The 17,768-nt window shown below is 43.5% G+C and overlaps 1 protein-coding gene across 1 annotated transcript in view; it reads right to left on the bottom strand.

Annotated features, from left to right (window-relative positions):
• LOC124594349 (cilia- and flagella-associated protein 100-like) overlaps positions 1-17,768 on the bottom strand; it is a 173,211-nt gene that overhangs the window by 109,241 nt on the left and 46,202 nt on the right. The window contains exon 3 of the mRNA XM_047132717.1: positions 4,676-4,898. Coding sequence (XP_046988673.1) covers positions 4,676-4,898 — 223 coding nt within the window. The remainder of the gene's footprint in view (positions 1-4,675; positions 4,899-17,768) is intronic.

Below are 17,768 nucleotides of genomic sequence, written 5' to 3' on the forward strand. Positions count from 1 at the left end.
ATGAACACATTTTTGAGCATTGTGTACTGTGTACAGTTGAACAGTTCCGAGACGATAACTGTTTGTGTCAACATGACAGTACACTGCCATAAGCTTGCATCATTGAGGCAATGGTCTGTGGACGACAACATTCCTGAATTGGACTGAATCCAATTATGAAACCAGTGGAACATCTTTGGGATGAATTAGAACGTCGACTTCGCTCCAGACCTTCTCTAGTTTCAGATCTTGAGGAAGAATGCACCGCCACTCCTCCACATACATCCAGACACCTAACTGAAAGTATCCCCAACAGAGTTCAAGCCGTCAGAAAGGCGGAGGGTGGAAACACCCTACAATGATGTCCAGTGATAGGTGTTCGGATACTTTGAATCAGACAGTGAATTTATAAGTGGTTGGAAAGCATAAGCGTAGGTCCAGCGAGGATGAGAATTCACATGAGACTGTGCTCCTTGGGTGCGTGGCCTGGAGTGTAACCAGCAGTGCAACAGCGTGGTTCTTAATTAATGAATTAATTACTAATTCTGTTAAACCGAGACTTTGGGTACAGTGACTCCTGCGTCTGCATATAATTCTGGCAGTTCTCCTTGCCCAATGCAACAAGATTAAATTCTGGACATTTTACTGAAAAGTTAATTCATTTTAACAATGCAGAAGGTATGTAAGTTGTTGTATACTAAATCAGTGATTTATACTTCTGCTTCTTTACTTACTATGTCTATTAGGAAATGGGTTATGTCACATTATTATTAAAAATAAATAAAAAAAATTAATTGGGAACGTTTTAAACATTTCAGTATTTTACGTGCTTGTGTAGCTGCCTGGCAAGTTTGTCATTTGTTCTGTTCCGACAAGTGAAACAATGAGTTCGTATTAATATTGATTTATCTAGTGAGGAAAACCGCTCTTACTGCTGTTACAACTGTAGCATACAACAAAACATTGTTTTTGTCGAAATTTAAGATTTCTTTAAAGTGAGCTGAGTTGAGACGGAAGGCAGTATTGAAAACAATGTCTCCTGTACCGAGAAATTATGATGGTTTTTGTAATGGGGCAACCTCTTCTAACATTACCTTCCTTTAATAGAAATAGTCGATACCAGGAATATTTTCGAATCTTGTAAAAGTTAAAATTATCTCAGCTGTTTCACTAAAAGAATTTCATATGATTTTGTATACGATGCATTATATTTCAGGCTAAAACATATAAAAAGAAATTGATTTGTTACAATCGCTATCCACTAACTCTGTATCTACAGTTAAAAGCACTCTTCTTTTAGAAACATTTGAATTTACTAAATATCTGGCATACTAGAATTCCTATTAATAATTGCACAATCTGACTTTTATTAAATTTACACCTGGATTCATTTACAAAATAATAATATAACGTTGTGAAGATGCTTCTTTTATGAAGAAAGTATGTAAACTCTTTTTGTTTTGTAGACTCTTTGGAATATTGTTAGTACCGCAGAATGAATTAGAGTAGTGGGCATGCCTCTGATGGAATCGGTCGTATTTTCTATGTTTGGCAATAACAATGTAAATTTCTGTATTAAAGTGGAGATCTTAAAGACAGTATGACACAGAAGTATGGGATAAAAAAAAGTTATAGAAACAGAAATAACACAACAGAATTACTCAATATTTATCCACAAAGTTAAAAAATATCAGCCTGAAGAATCTACCCTTAGACGTGACGCTCTGCAGCCACAAACGAGAAAATAAAAATAAGTTATTTATACATCTTACGCCTCTTGATGCTTTTGGAACAAATCAATATTTATGAAGAGACTAAAAATTTACTGGTGATGTGTGGGAGGGTACGATTACTCTCTTTGCCTAAAAGGAGCAAGGCAATAACACTTCGCCGAGAGGGTTATACTGGCGCAGAAATAGCAAACAGGTAGAATCCGCCGTTTTTCTCTGCAAGGTCGTCGACGTGCTGCAAAAGATGTAAATGCCATCTTGAACACTTCACGGTTGAAATTTCTGATCGAACGGTCAGACAAAAACTTTGTGAAAATGGTTTGTGAGCGACTACCCCAAGAAAGAAGCCTTACCTCAAGGAAATACGCACACAATGGGCCTTCATACAAAGTGAGTGGGCCTAAGAAGACTGAGCGTGCCTCGTTTGTAGTGAGGTGACTAATTTCAGCGCTGGAATTGGGCGAAGACTTCCCGCCTGCGTGCACCACTGCCACTATGAAGCAACTCATTAGTGTCGTGGCATGAGACGGCATATCAAGACATGGCACTGGGTGCCTACAAACGTCACTGGGCAACATTAACGCCAAAAAGGAGCAAGAAGAAGGCTTACCGTTGAAACTGCTTCCCCGTAGCCGTGCTTTGCTGCAAGATAAGAACGATCGGTGCAACTCTGCCAAGACAGTGATCGTGTCACAGCACTAGGATCAATAACAAGTGGTTCGCTGACCATGGCATCAGTGTGCTGACCTGATGACTTGACCTGGCGACAGTCTCGACTTCATCCCGATTGAAAACGCGTGGTTAAGGCTGAAAATGATGGCTCACGACGGAATTCCAGTAACAAGACCGAATAGCTAGAGACAATCATAAGTGCTCGGTTCAGAGTTATCAAATCAGAAAATCTTCAACATTTCGTAGACTCGACGCAGTGTAGGATCGAGACCATGATTAAATCAAAAGTCTGTCCCACGAAATACTGAGACACATCGTAGTAATTTTTGTATTTGTAAATTTTTGAAATTGCTGGCTTGTGAGTAGTTCGTTAGATTTTGAATTATATTTAATTACGTTTTTATATTTTAACTCAACTTTTCAAACTGCGGAGCACAGGGTATGTCTCTTGAACATTTGTAATAAAGTATAATGTACAATTCAACGAAAATAAACTCCTGAATCCGATATTCAATTAATCTCTACAAACAGCCCGCAATTAATGCCACTACTGCATACAAAAATTATCCAATAATTTTCACTGAATGTAACCTAGTTAACATATCAAAATTTCAATTAGATGACCACATGCCTTTAATTATTTCTTATTTGAATGATACTACACTATTGTGCATTCTTTTTTTTCTAATTTGAAAGGTACTACACTAGTCTGCAGAACTTGAGGACGGAAGCGACTTCCACATGTTTCACTGTCACGTAACACAGCTCGATGAAACTTGGACCATACATAGAAATGACTTACAATATACTACAGAAGATAATTGAAATAAATACACAATAAGACGTGCAGAAATGATATTTTTGTTCAAAGACGGTAACTACAGTGAGGCCACCGCTATTTATGATGGCCCCCTGGAAAGTGCAAAAGGTGGGACATGGTCTTAATACGGCGTGTGATTACCGCAGCCGATAGGGCACGCTCTACAATGTGCTTCCATGCTGGCTACGAGATTGATAAGGAGTACTTGCGGCAGGGTGTTCCATCCTCTACCAGCGCGGAGGGCCGTCCGTTGGTGCATGTGGACATTCTGCTCCTCTATGCATCCCACACGTACTCCACGGGATTTAAGTTGGGAATTGGGCAGGCCAGTCCATCTGCCGAATATACACTCTTTCCAAGAGCTCCTCTACCTGATTAGATTAGATTAGATTAGTTTTTCGTTCCATAGATCCGTTCTGAGGAGATCCTCGTGGACGTGGAACATGTCACTGTTTGATGCGGCTGTGCATTGTCATCCATAAAAATGATGTCAGGGTGGAATGCAGCACTGAAAAGACGCACGTGGGCAAGGAGTACAGTGTCACAACAACGTTGACCGGTGAGAGTGCCCGTCTCAAAGATCTGGAGGATAGTATATCCATGCACCATTCTACCTCCCTGCCATAACACCTGGATCACCAAAACAATCATGTTCTGGAATGTTCAGAGTGCATTACATACCTTCATATAGCGAGAGGTTGGAGCACCTAACGCTCCCAGGAACAGTGTCGAACATATTCATTTTGGTGGTCCAGGTACTATGGTGTGCGGACACAAGGTGTTGCATGAGTGTACTCACCTTCACATCGTTGAACACACTACTAGCCAGCATTACTGTGTCACTGTACTTCTTCCCAATGAGGCTCTTTTCAGGGGCGCATTCGGCCCTGACTTCTTTCTTATGGATGACAATAAGCGATGCCATCAGACAGAACGGGTGAGTTCTTGGAAAGGGAGGATATTTGGTGAATGGAATGGAGTGGCCTGTATGTTCCACCGACTTAAGACCCGTCGAACACGTATGGGACATGTTGAGGAGACATAGAGTAGCACGTCCATATGCACTAACAACCCCACTGGTGGAGAAATCGAATGCCTCACCACAAGAACTCCTTACCAACCTTCCGTCCAACCTAAGAGCACGTTGCAGAGCCCGCTCTATCGTCTGTGGTGATCACGCACCCTATTAAGTACCATATCAGGTCTTTTGCAATGCCCAGGGGACCATTGGCTCATTGGAGTTACTGCCTTCGAAAAAAAGTGTCAATCTGTTCATCTCATTGCATAGTTCTTTCAGTCACCTTCTGTACTATTCTGCAGCAGTTCTTTCTATGTATGGTCCACGTTTCATCGAGCTGTGCTTCTTGGCAATGACACATTACGTGAAAGTTACTTTGGTCCTTAATTTTTGCAGTCCATTGTATTGTCTGGTGCGTTAGGTGTAAGACTTCGAAAGGAAGTGAGGCGGGCTTGCCATTTTGCGGAGCTCCTGCGTCTCGCTGCAGTCCTGTTCGAGGAAGGCCTGCAGCTCCTCCACGTGGTTCTGGATGGTCTCGCCCGCGACGGTGAGGCGGGCGCGCTCGGCCTGCATGCACGCCTGCAGGCGCAGCCGCTCGTCCCTCCCCTGGGCGGCGCACAGGCGCATGCGCAGCACGTCCCGCACCTCCGAGATGTAGCGTCGCAACGTAGTGCGGTGCCTGCTCACACAGAACGCCGACGCAACTAATCACACTACCATCCGACAAAGGACACCTTTCTGATCACTTATTTTCCACACCGATATTCGAGCACAGAACCAGTCAACAGTAGCACCTGATACAGGCTATAAACCACAAATAAAAGCAGACGAAGGGCATTTAGTAGATAATGCAACACGTGTTTCGATCAATTTCGGTTGGAAAAATGAGAAATTTGTTGCGGGACATCACGAAATGTTTCTGCTTCGGCCCCTATAGTTTCATGGAGTACCGATAGGTGGCGGCGCTGTATGTAACCTTCAAAATGGCGTCTGTAGCGGAGGTGCGTTCCGAGTAGAGAGCTGTCACTGGGTTTCTTTTAGCGGAAAACGAGAGCATCGAAGATATTCATAGGCGCCTGCTGAATGTCTACATCTACACCTATATGTATATACTCCACTAGCCACCAAGCGGTGTGTGGCGGAGGGCACAAGTCATATTTCCCTCCCTCTGTTCCACTCGCGGATCGCGCGAGGGAAAAACGACTGTCTGAACGCCTCAGTACGAGCTCTTATTTCCCTTATCTTTGAATGATGATCATTACGCGATGTGAAAGTTGGTGGTAATAATATATGCTCTATATCCTCGGTGAAGATTGGATTTCGGAATTTAGAGAGCAGCCCCTCCTGTTTAGCGCGTCGTCTATGTGGAAGTGTGTCCCACTTCAAACTTTCTATGAGATCTGTAACGCTCTCGCGATGGCTAAATGTACCAGTCACGAATCTTGCCACTCTTCTTCGGACCTTCTCAATCTCTTGTATCAGACCCAACTGGTAAGGGTCCCATACAGACGAACAATACTCTAAGACTGGACGAAGTAACGTATTGTAAGCTATTTCCTTTGTTGAAGGACTGCATCGTTTCAGGATTCTACCAATAAACCGCAATCTAGATTGCTTCAAATGGCTCTGAGCACTATGGGACTTAACATCTGAGGTCATCAGTCCCCTAGAACTTTGAACTACTTAAACGTAACTAACCTAAGGACGTCACACACAACCATGCCGGAGGCAGGATTCGAACCTGCGACCGTAGCGGTCGCGCGGTTCCGGACTGTAGTGCCTAGAACCGCTCGGCCATTCCGGCTGGCCGCAATCTAGAGTTCGCCTTACCCGTTACTTGTGTAATCTGACCATTCCAATTGAGATCATTTCGAATAGTCACACCCAGATACTTGACTGATGTTACCGCTTCCAAAGACTGATCACTTATTTTGTACTCATACATTAATGGGGATTTTCGCCTTGTTATACGCAGTAGGTTACACTTACTGATGTTGAGAGATAACTGCCAGTCATTACAACACGCATTTATTTTCTGCAAATCCTCATTGATTTGTTCACAACTTTCGTGTGATACTACTTTCCTGTAGACTACAGCATCAGCGGCAAACAGTCTAAGGCCGCCAGATCGTTTATGTAACTCGTAAAAAGCAGAGGACCTATTACGCTGCCCTGGCGCACACCTGAAGTTACTCTTGTTTCTGTTGAAGCTACCCCGTTCAGGACGACATACTGCTCCTTGTCTATTAGAAAACTTTCTATCCAATCGTATATGTCATCGGACAGTCCGTAAGCGTGCACTTTTTGTAGCAAGCGACAGTGCGGAACTGAGTCGAACGCCTTTCGAAAGTCGAGAAATATGGCACCAACTTGGGAGCCGGTATCTAGAGCATGTTGTATGTCTACAGAGACCTGACAGTGGACAAAAGCACGATGAGTCGTTGGGCGAGGCGTCTGTCTCGTAACATGCCCTTACTAACAATGAATGATAAACATTCACAAAACGTAAAGAATCATTACGTGTTGAAAATGTAATATGTATTTTATTTATCAAGAATTATTTTTTGTAATTGATGTAATCATTAACGAATAACTACATGTTAAAAAAGATATATCTTAGAGTTACATATAATAATATCTGAGGTCATGCTAATTTTTCGTTATTAAAAGTGCTCCATTCTAGGTTTCGCTCTCTCTTCTGTTTGCTTTCGATGTGAATGGTCGAACTGTATCTGAGTAATCAGAGGAGCTCGCGCGCGAACACATTGTGTGTGTGTAATTCTGTTAAATATTTCAATATATGATTACAGAGCACTTGATGGAATTATTTAAGTACTGTAACTACCCTTACACGTCAAATTCATTAAGATTTTTCAGCATTCAGCATTCGCTGAGGAGATGCAGTCGCCGCAATGACGCAGCAAATATGAATTGAAACTAATGGTGCAAAAGGCGCACGATCTGAAACGATTTAAATTGTTTGATTTGCAGAACAGCAGAGGAGCTGAGCAGTGCAATTTCTAAACATTTTCTCACTGAATTTTGACTTAAAGCCCAACTTGAGACTTTGCATGGACTAACGTAGGCATTTATATCTTTGTGAACAGTAAAGAGTTTTGCAATATAAAGTCAATAGAAGCATTAACTAATATAACAGTGAAGTATTCCTCTTGCACTCAGTATTACTACAGATGTTAAGTAAGCTCTACACAGACCCATGCGAGTCTCTATGAATCTCTCCACCTTACGTAGAAATGGTAATACGTAATATTCTAAATGCAAGAAACTTCATGGCAGATTAAAACTGTGAGCCGGACCGCGAAAGGCAAAGGTCCCGAGTTCGAGTCTCGATCCGGCGCACAGTTTTAATCTGCCAGGAAGTTTCGTATCAGTGCACACTCCGCTGCAGAGTGAAAATCTCATTCTGGAAACATGCCCCAGGCTGTGGCTAAGCCATGTCTCCGCAATATCCTTTCTTTCAGGAGTGCTAGTTCTGCATGGTTCGCAGGAGAGTTTCTGTAAAGTTTGGAAAATAGGAGACGAGGTACTGGCGGAAGTGAAGCTGTGAGAATGGGGCGTGAGTCGGGCTTGGGTAGCTCAATTGGTAGAGCACTTGCTCGCGACAGGCAGATGTCCCGAGTTTGAGTCTCGGTCCGGCACACAGTTTCAATCTGCCAGGAAGATTCATATCAGCGCACACTCCGCTGCAGAGTGAAAATCTCATTCTGGATTCTAAATGCAACATAATTGAGCTTAGCCGGCAAATAATAATTTTCAGTGTCAACTGCATTATTGCGGTCAAACAAAAATGGACACCAGTCATTTCATTACGATTTTTAAAGACAATTTGCAACAACATATAGGTTTTCAAATATCACTTTATAGAAAAAATATCTGAAACGGAGATACAGCATATTGTCATCGTCACGAGACGTTGCGCAGACCTGTCTGACCTCACGTGTGCCGGCTGCAGACAGCTGTGACTCCTGCAATATGGAACGTACAGACAGTTTCATTCGAGGTAATCGGCGAATTACAATGAAACACCTCGCTATTGGACTTGACGTGTCCGCAGCTTGTGGTTTAGTGGTCGCTTTCTCGCTTCCCGAGCACGGGGTCACGGGTTCGATTCACGGCGGGGTCAGGGATTTTCCCCTGCATCGAGATGACTGGGTGTTTGTGTTATCCTCATCATTTCATCGCCATTTATGAAAGTGGCGCGATTGGACTGAGCAAAAGTTGGGAATTTGTACGGGAGCTGATAACCGCGCAGTTGAGTGCCCCACAAACCAAACATCATCATCATCGTCCGAACCTGATGTCTCTGTTGGTAGAGCTGACACAATCGGCCACCAGCTGGGGTACTCAAAGGCGGATGCTCACTGGGCTTCTGTCCGTCTAACAGAACTTCCATCTGTTTTGCCCCACGAAAGCGCCCCGCAGGAAGCAGTACGTGGAAGATGGGGAATTTATTGATGCAGCATGACACTGTCTCCGTCCTCTACTAATAGAGTGGTACCATGTTGGCATACAAACCCTCACATTAAGGTGGCGTAAGGCCGTCACATTGCAAGGAGATTATGTTGAAAAATAGGGGTTTATATTCAAAAGAATGGGGAATGATATGGTGTTTGGAATCCTGGATAAAACCAACCTGCTTTTAGAAAAAAAGTGTTGCATTACTTATTGAAAGTCCCCTGCACATACCGGGTGATCAAAAAGTCAGTATAAATTTGAAAACTTAATAAACCACGGTATAATGTAGATAGAGAGGTAAAAATTGACACATGCTTGGAATGACATGGGGTTATATTAGAACCAAAAAAAAAACGAAGTTCACAAAACGTCCGACAGATGGCGCTGGACAGCAAAACGTCAGTAACCGCGCATGACAATCGTGTATAAAAGGAGCTGTAATGAGAGAGAGAATCATCCTCTGTTATGCCCATCCTGCCTGGATATCCGCCCCCCCCCCCCCCCCCCCGTATCTTTTACAAATCCCTTCAGATCCTTGAACGCCATGCTCTCCACCTCGCCTATCACATCCGTCTCCCCTTCCACATGCGGATTCTGTATGATCTAATTCCGTTCCCCCACCTCCTCCTTTTCCTCGAAAGGATACGGATCCTCTACATTCCCACATCCCACCTGCTCTCCATCTCTCCACTCTCCATACCCTATCCCAAGGTGGCTTCCGCCAGCTCCTCCTCCCTGATGATGCCCTCCTCCCTTCCATCTACCCCTCCTACCAACTTTGATCCTCCCTCCCTCTTCCTGAGTTTGTTCCTTCGGGTACCCTCCCTCCCTTCTCTCCCCCTTCCCTCCCTCCTCCCTTTCTCCCCCGGGTTTCCCCTCCAGCCCTTCCTCCATTTCCTACTTCTGTCTCCTCTGCCATTGGCATCCTTGTTCACCCCTCTCCCTCCCACTCCCCCTTCTTCCCCTCGTGGCAGGTCCCCAGACTCGTACACACTCTGTGGACATTCGCACGCCGGAGATCATCGCCATCAGTTTCGCGTGTGTGGACCGTCGTTTTGTGTTTTTAGTGTCTGCCGTCACGCTCATTCGTTCACTTGTGCCGTCGGATTCATCAGTGTTATGTGCGCCGTGTCAACATGTTTTCAGTGTCGTTATTGTCGAGTGTGAACGGCTCCGTGTTTTTTTTTATTTCTGTGTCCACTATTTTTTGCCCGTCGCTATGTTTATTCTGGATCTCCATTCTGTGTTATATCATTGTCAACTCTATGGCTGAAGAGCGGCGTAGCGTGCCACTGACAGCCTACCTGATTGTACAGGTATGAACATATCAATAAAGGAAAAAAAAGAGAGAGAATCAGATGCGCCAGCAGTCGCAGCATGTTGACGTTACCTGAAAAGGCACTTTCAGTGAAGCTGTATTATCAGAATAGGGAATGTGCTAGTTCAGCGTTATGATCCTATCGCCATAGGAAGAAGATTCGAACCGATAAAGGTCCTTTGGCAAATGCAGCTGTGGCGAGAATGATTTCGAAGTTCGAAGCCACGGATTGTTTAGACGATAGACCCCGTAGTGACCGACCGAGCACAAGGCATAATGCTGCTGAGACAGTTCAGGAAGAAATGGAGACTGTAGCGGATTCGTCTATGCACGGGGAAGTCAGCGCTCGTGCAGTCGCACGTCGCACTGACATTCCATACACTACTGCTAGGATGGCACTGAGGCGTACCCTTCGATGCTATCCGTACAAAATCCATCGGCATCATGAACTGTTACCTGGCGATTTAGTGAAACGGAGGACATTTGCGGTGTGGGCGTTTCAAAAGATGGCGGAAGATGGCGACTGGTTGAGTAACGTGCTGTGGACCGACGAAGCACATTTCACGCTCCGAGGGTCTGTCAACGCCCACAACTGCAGAATTTGGGCTACCGAAAATCCTAGAACTGTCGTGGAAACTCCATTGCACGACGAGATAGTCACGGTATGGGTTGGATTTACCACATGTACCGTTATCAGTCCTGTTTTCTTCGAGGAAATGCGTGATTCTGGTTTTGAAACTGCTACCATGACGGGTGAGAAGTACGCCGATATGTTACAGAATTGCATCATCCCCAGCCTGCCTGATAAACACCTGCTGGAACGTACGATGTTTTTGCAGGATGGCGCTCCACCCCATATTGCTAGACGCGTGAAAGTTCTCTTGCTCGTGTCGTTTGGTGATGATCGTGTGCTCAGCCGCCACTTTCGTCATGCTTGGCCTCCCAGGTTACCAGACCTCAGTCCGTGCGATTATTGGCTTTGGGGTTCCTTAAGTCGCAAGTGTATCGTGATCGACCGACATCTCTAGGGATGCTGAAAGACAACATCCGACGCCAATGCCTCACCATAACTCCGGACATGCTTTACAGTGCTGTTCACAACATTATTCCTCGACTACAGCTATTGTTGAGGAATAATGGTGGACATATCGAGCATTTCCTGTTAAGTACATCATCTTTGCTTTGTCTTACTTTGTTATGCTAATTATTGCTATTCTGATCAGATGAAGCGCCATCTGTCGGACATTTTTTGAACTTTTGTATTTTTTGGTTCTAATAAAACCCCATGTCATTCCAAGCATTTGTGTCAATTTGTACCACTCTACCTACATTATTCCGTGATTTATTCAGTTTTCAAATTTATACTGACTTTTTGATCATCCGGTACATAAATGTAGTTCTATATGGACAACCATCAGCTGTATATTGGAATGACGACAATGATAATTCGTCTCCCCTGTACAGGAATGTACACAACAGACTATTAATGCAGGTTGTAGACACATGATTGACGAAATAAGGAAGTTTGAGTGTGGCCGCGGTGCATGCTCAGATAGCGTAACGATAAGTCGACCGCCCACGATAAGCGCGAAATCTGGGTTCGAGTCGCGGTCAGGCACAAAATTTCATTGTTGTCATTCCATTATACAGTTGACGATTGTGCATATCCGAAACTTCAATACGTTTCAGGTAGGAATTGCTTCCCATTACGCAGTTAGTGTTGTGAACAGTGGGACTGCTGTGCAGACGATCACGGAGCAGCAGCAGCAGCTGGCCTACATGAACGACCACATCAGCGACCTGGAGCGCAGCGTGGCGTGGGAGATTTCCTGTAAAGCGCATTTCCTGTAAAGAACATCCTCTTTGCTTTGTCTTACTTTGTTATGCTAATTATTGCTATTCTGATCAGATGAAGCGCCATCTGTCGGACATTTTTTGAACTTCTGTATTTTTTTGGTTCTAATAAAACCCCATGTCATTCCAAGCATGTGTGTCAATTTTTACCTCTCTATCTACATTATTCCGTGATTTATTCAGTTTTCAAATTTATACTGACTTTTTGATCACCCGGTATATCGATAACACCAGAACACTTCGTATACTCTAAAGTGCACCTCAAGGTACAAATTCCCCACCCAACCAGTGTATCTACAAAATATACTTCTTCCAAGCGTTTATCCTGAAAAACTCCTGTAAACACACACTGGTAGCTGTCCAAGCCAACCCTTATACACACTAAAACACATGGATTGGGGTGGATGTAAGGTGCCTCATAATCTTAGTTAGCACTTTAAAACATCATTTTATTCTCTGCAGAGTCCAATTGTGATACCTGTACTAGACAGCTCCGTATCATCCGGTAACAGGTGCTTTGCGACGTGAGATAATCATGTGAGAGGTAACTTATACACTCTGATAGCCTAGCCATGACCTGAATTTGCAGCAGGAAGTATACCATTCCATAACAACTATAATTAATTGCCTGCATCCATATGGTGGATCTGTGCTACACAGTTCTGCATCATTTGCTAACAAGTGCTTTGAGATGTGTGAATAGCACTCCAAAGGCAGCATGTGCACACCAAAAAGCAACTGAACAGCTCAGAGAACGCATCATCATTCACAGGATATTGCTTCATAAGGTGTGGAACGAACTTGACTACCACTTTGAAGTGTGTCACGTAGCTGCGGCGGCATTCACAGAATCTTTGTAGAATGCAAAAAAAAGCAAACTTGTTGAATTCGTGGATCTTTTCATGTGTCAGTAATATTTTTAAGTATAATGCTTTAGAAAATACAGATCTCTGAAAATGAATTAAACATTTATAGTAGGCCTGTAAAATAAAATTGCGTTTTATTACATTTGTGTCCGTCTTGCTCAGTGTCTTGGTCATAACATTTGGTGTCAATTTTGTCTCTTTCTATATCTATTTATTTTATTTTCTTAATCTGGCAAGTTTAAGGCCATCAGTCCTCTGCTACACCTAACAAGGCATTCTACATATTCCGTATTACACTGAAGGGCCAAAGCTAGTGTTGTATGCATGCGTATTCAAATACAGAGATATGTAAACAAGCAGAATATGGCGCTGCGGTCGGCAACGCCTATATAAGACAATAAGTGTCTGGTACAGTTGTTAGATCGGATACTGCTGCTACAATGGCAGGTCATCAAGATTTAAGTGAGTTTAAACATGGTGTTATAATCGGCACACCAGCGATGGGACACAGCATCTCAGAGGTAGGGATGAAGTGGGGATTTTCCCATACGACCATTGTGTACCACTGTGTACCGTGAATATAAGAAATCCGGTAAAACATCAAATCTCCGACAGTGCTGCAACCGGAAAAAGATCCTGCAAGAACGGGACCAACGATGAATGATGAGAATCGTTCAACGTGACAGACGTGCAACCCTTCCATAAATTGCTGTAGTCTTCAATGCTGGGCCATCAACAAGTGTCAGCGTGCGAACCATTCAACGAAACATCATCGATATAGGGTTTCGCAACCGAAGGCCCACTCGTTCATCCTTGACGACTGCACGACACAAAGCTTTACGCCTCGCCTGGGCCTGTCAACACCGACATTGGACTGTTGATGACTGGAAATCTAGCTCTGAGCACTATGGGACTTAACAGCTGTGGTCATCAGTCCCCTAGAACTTAGAACTACTTAAACCTAACTAACCTAAGGACATCACACACATCCATGCCCGAGGCAGGATTCGAACCTGCGACCGTAGCAGTCACGCTGTTCCAGACTGCGCGCCTAGAACCGCGAGACCACTGTGGCCGGCACTGGAAATATGTTGTCTTGTCGGAAGTCGCATGCATTGCAACAATAACGCGATTCCTACTTAATCGCTTCATTGCCAATCAGTGCAAAGCCACAACAAACAAAACAACAACCTCTAAACATACTCTTTGTTCTTTGTCGTGTTGGCTTACTTGGCGTATCTAGAATGACTCCAACTAGAAGCTGCAGACAAGAAACAAGAGTTCCGTACCAAGGACGGATAGATATTACATAACGGTCACTCAACACACTTTAATTAAAATTCCCTCATCCCATGCATTTCGTACACGTTCACCTAATTCTCATTTTACTGCCCTCCAATCTCTTCCATCAATTTTCTGTTCTTCTTCTTCTACAACTATTACTACTACTACTACTACTACTACTACTAATATTCTCCACCCTCCTACTTCCCTGCCTGTTCTCCTTTCCTTTTGCCCTTCCCTATTTTTCCACCTGTCACAAAAATGCACCACCCACTCCCAACGAAACGTCATGCAGGGCAGGCATCCAGCTGCTACGCATTAGCTACGCCACTGCCTCATGGCTACCATTGTTGCCTACTGGTGCTCTGGTCCCTGCATGTTGCTTTAAAGTCTAGTGGGCCCCGTTGTACTGGTGAACTTCAGGGTCCCTATATGTCAATAGTACTCATTTTTCTAAGGTATTGTTTTACTTTCATATATAACAGATAGGTTACATCTAATAAAATTTTATTTCACTAATTTAAGCACTAGCCTTCTGCAAATGATAAGTCTCTCCATAATAAAACTGATATAAAATCTTTGGACCATTTTTCTATTACAGGTAACCATTGCTCCTGGTTTTTACCACTCGTCGATTAAACAGTGACCAGAACTGACAGTTGCCTGCTGTTGCAGGCGCTAACTTGTGCAGGTTGTCTTGTAATTGATTACACAGTTCCACCATCTTCGATTTTAAAAGTGGCCATCTTGCATTCTATACTTAGAACAAGTGATCTGGCAATCATGAGGGCTGTGTTCAGGTCTGCCATCTTGTGTCAGTAAAGTGTCCATCTTGGATTCTACACTTGACACAAGTGACCATCTTGGATTTGACAAATGGCCATCTTGGATTCTTTACTTAGCATGAGTGGTGTGTTCAGGTCTGCCATCTGGAATTCAATACTTAGGACAGTTGAGCTTGGGCGATTTTTCAATTTTCCACTATTTATTTTTAATTTCCTGCCATTTTATGCAAAAAGAATTGGCCTATGTCTATCATCGTGGATAGTGATACCAGTGGGGTAGGGGAGGGATGGAGGAGAAATATGGAAATGTTGCATGATGTCTTCTGGTGATGTCATCAGCTGATGTTATCAATGATATTATCAGAAATCTGGCATAATGCAGCCTGTGCTTGAATCAGTAATTACCCACTACTCCCCATTGCGCTGGAACTATAATAGTTCCCTGACTGAAAGCAGGATATTTTCCAATATTTCCAGTAGTACTCCACAGAATAAGAACGGTAATTTCCTCTACTGAGCGTGCTAGACAAAGGATACGGGCTTATCAGATGGTTGTGAACAATACAAACCCACATATTTATGGCAACTCTCTGTTGTTGTAATTGTGTTGCAAATCAGATTCCAGATTCAGTGTGTTGCATTGAAAGCAGTCAAAAAAGTTGTGAAAATTGACCTGCGGGAAATCCAGCAATCTTCAAGCATCTCTGGTGGGAATAACTGCAGCTGTGACATTTGGATTACATAACAAAATTGTACCTTTTATTTCCTCTAATAAATCTACGAATTTGTTTACATAGTTCTGTTACTCCGTATAGCCACACAGAAGATTACAACCTCTTCACCATGCTTCACAGTTAGAAGAGAGTCTGGATTGTTTACTACAGCTCTGTCATCAGAAAGCAAGATTGGTACCCTTCGATGTTTGCAGTCAAGGACTCTGTTGACAGCCATTAAGAGGCCCCAGTGGGGTGGGACATCACACATGCTTTGTCACTTATGTCGAGATCGAGATAAAACCTGGGTACTAAGTGGCTGGGCTAAAGCCTCTGCTTCATTTACAATGTACTTTTGAGACATGGCTATTCACTGGATTTCAAAGAGACCACATTGCTGGTCTACAGATTACTGATGGATTTACTTCACCCTGTACTGTCTGCATCATTCTATTTGTGTGTTTTACAGTTTATGAAGATCTGCCACGGACTGGAATTGTGAACTGTCAAGTAATAATGATGTGTCCATATTTTCCGTGAAATGAAAAGTGTGTTGCACAATAGCAAGTATAATATTTGCACGAATACTCTAACTTAGTGCTTGTGTGAGGACCAGAGACTAAGGTAAGTGATCATGGATCCGGAATTTTTGAAACTGTGGCAGGAACAAATGCATATTCAAATGAAATACCAGGCATGACAAGGCGAACTATAAATGAAAATTCTGGAACAACAAAATAATTCTCCATAAACCATTAGTTTCGGTGTTTGCTCCTAAGAAATGTGTCCCAGAAAACATAACATAACACCTACAATTCTTGGCCCTCTTCTTCAGCCATTAAATTATTCAATCCACTATTGCTCAACATCAAAACATGCTAACTCCAATCCCCTATCCATGCTATCTGTGAGACCAGCCCCCACAACTGACTCTCGTGAAGTACTGAGGTATCAGACAGACAACACCTAACAAAGTCGCCTACAAAAATTTTCTGATACCACATTTGTAACAGCGAAAGATACAGCCGAGGCTCTTATCCTCAAATAAGTTAAGAAATACATTCAACAACGTTGCCTGGAACGCCTGCCATGCCACTTCCTTCCAGAACACGTTTTCCCCTAAATAGCGGAATCTAGATGAGACAGGGAGTACTGTTTCTGACATCGGAGAACGACTACTGCCCAGTGCTCATCCCACCGCTATTGTGTTAGTGTGTCGAAAACGTCCAGCACGCTGACCACTGGTCGATGGCACAGATGAAGGCACTCACAAAGCGGCATGGCAATTGGCCCAGCATCACACTGGACACTGAGAGGACAGTCTGCAGTGCGAGACCTGCGAGCCAACCCAGTCAGCACCTCCAAAATGATTTCAACACCACAGCGCCCATGGGAACACTTCCATATGGATTTCGACGGTCCCTCCTTCGGAGAGATGTGGCTCATCGTCATGTAATCATTTCCCAAGTTTCCTTATGTTGTTAAAATGTCAAATACCACAGCAATGGGAACAATAAGAGCCATACAGAAAAAATTTGCCATTGAAGGGGCCCAAAAAACAATATTTTCTGATAATGGCTCCCAGTTTTCATCGAATGTTTCAGGATTTCTGCTCTCGGGCGACATAACGCATCTGACAACGGCGCCATTCCATCCAGCATCCAGTGGTGAAATCGAGCAATTTGTAGGCTCATTTCAGGTCCTATCAGCTTGCTCTCAATTTTGTACAAAAGTTTCACAAAGATCTTGTTAAACCGAATTAGTTCCACCCTAGACTCAGCCCAACCTATAGAACAAGCAGGATTACGAAGCAATTTTAGCACTATTGACCACATTCTGACCGTTAGTGAAGTGATAAGCAGAGCGAATGAATACCAACTGCCTCTCTGCATTGCCTTTGTTGACTTTGAAAAGGCATTTGACTCCGTTAGCCAAGTAGCTGTCCTCCAAGCTTTGAGTGAGCAAGGAGTGGGAACAGTATACATTGAAGTGCTCAGGAAAATCTACGAGAATTCTTCAGCTTATGTTAACATCGGCGAATCAACCCAAGAATTCCGCATCATGAGGGGTGTCAAGCAAGGCGACCCCATCTCCCTAAAACTGTTCTCTGCTGCATTGGAAATGGCTATGTCAAAGCTGAGCTTGGAAGGTGAGGGAATTAGAATTAATGGAAGAAGGCTTACCAACTTGAGATTTGCTGATGATATTGCCTTACTGGCCAAAGACTTCGCAGAGCTCCAAAACTTAGTTACA

This window comes from Schistocerca americana, chromosome 2 (assembly GCF_021461395.2).
Source record: "Schistocerca americana isolate TAMUIC-IGC-003095 chromosome 2, iqSchAmer2.1, whole genome shotgun sequence".
NCBI lineage: Eukaryota > Metazoa > Arthropoda > Insecta > Orthoptera > Acrididae > Schistocerca > Schistocerca americana.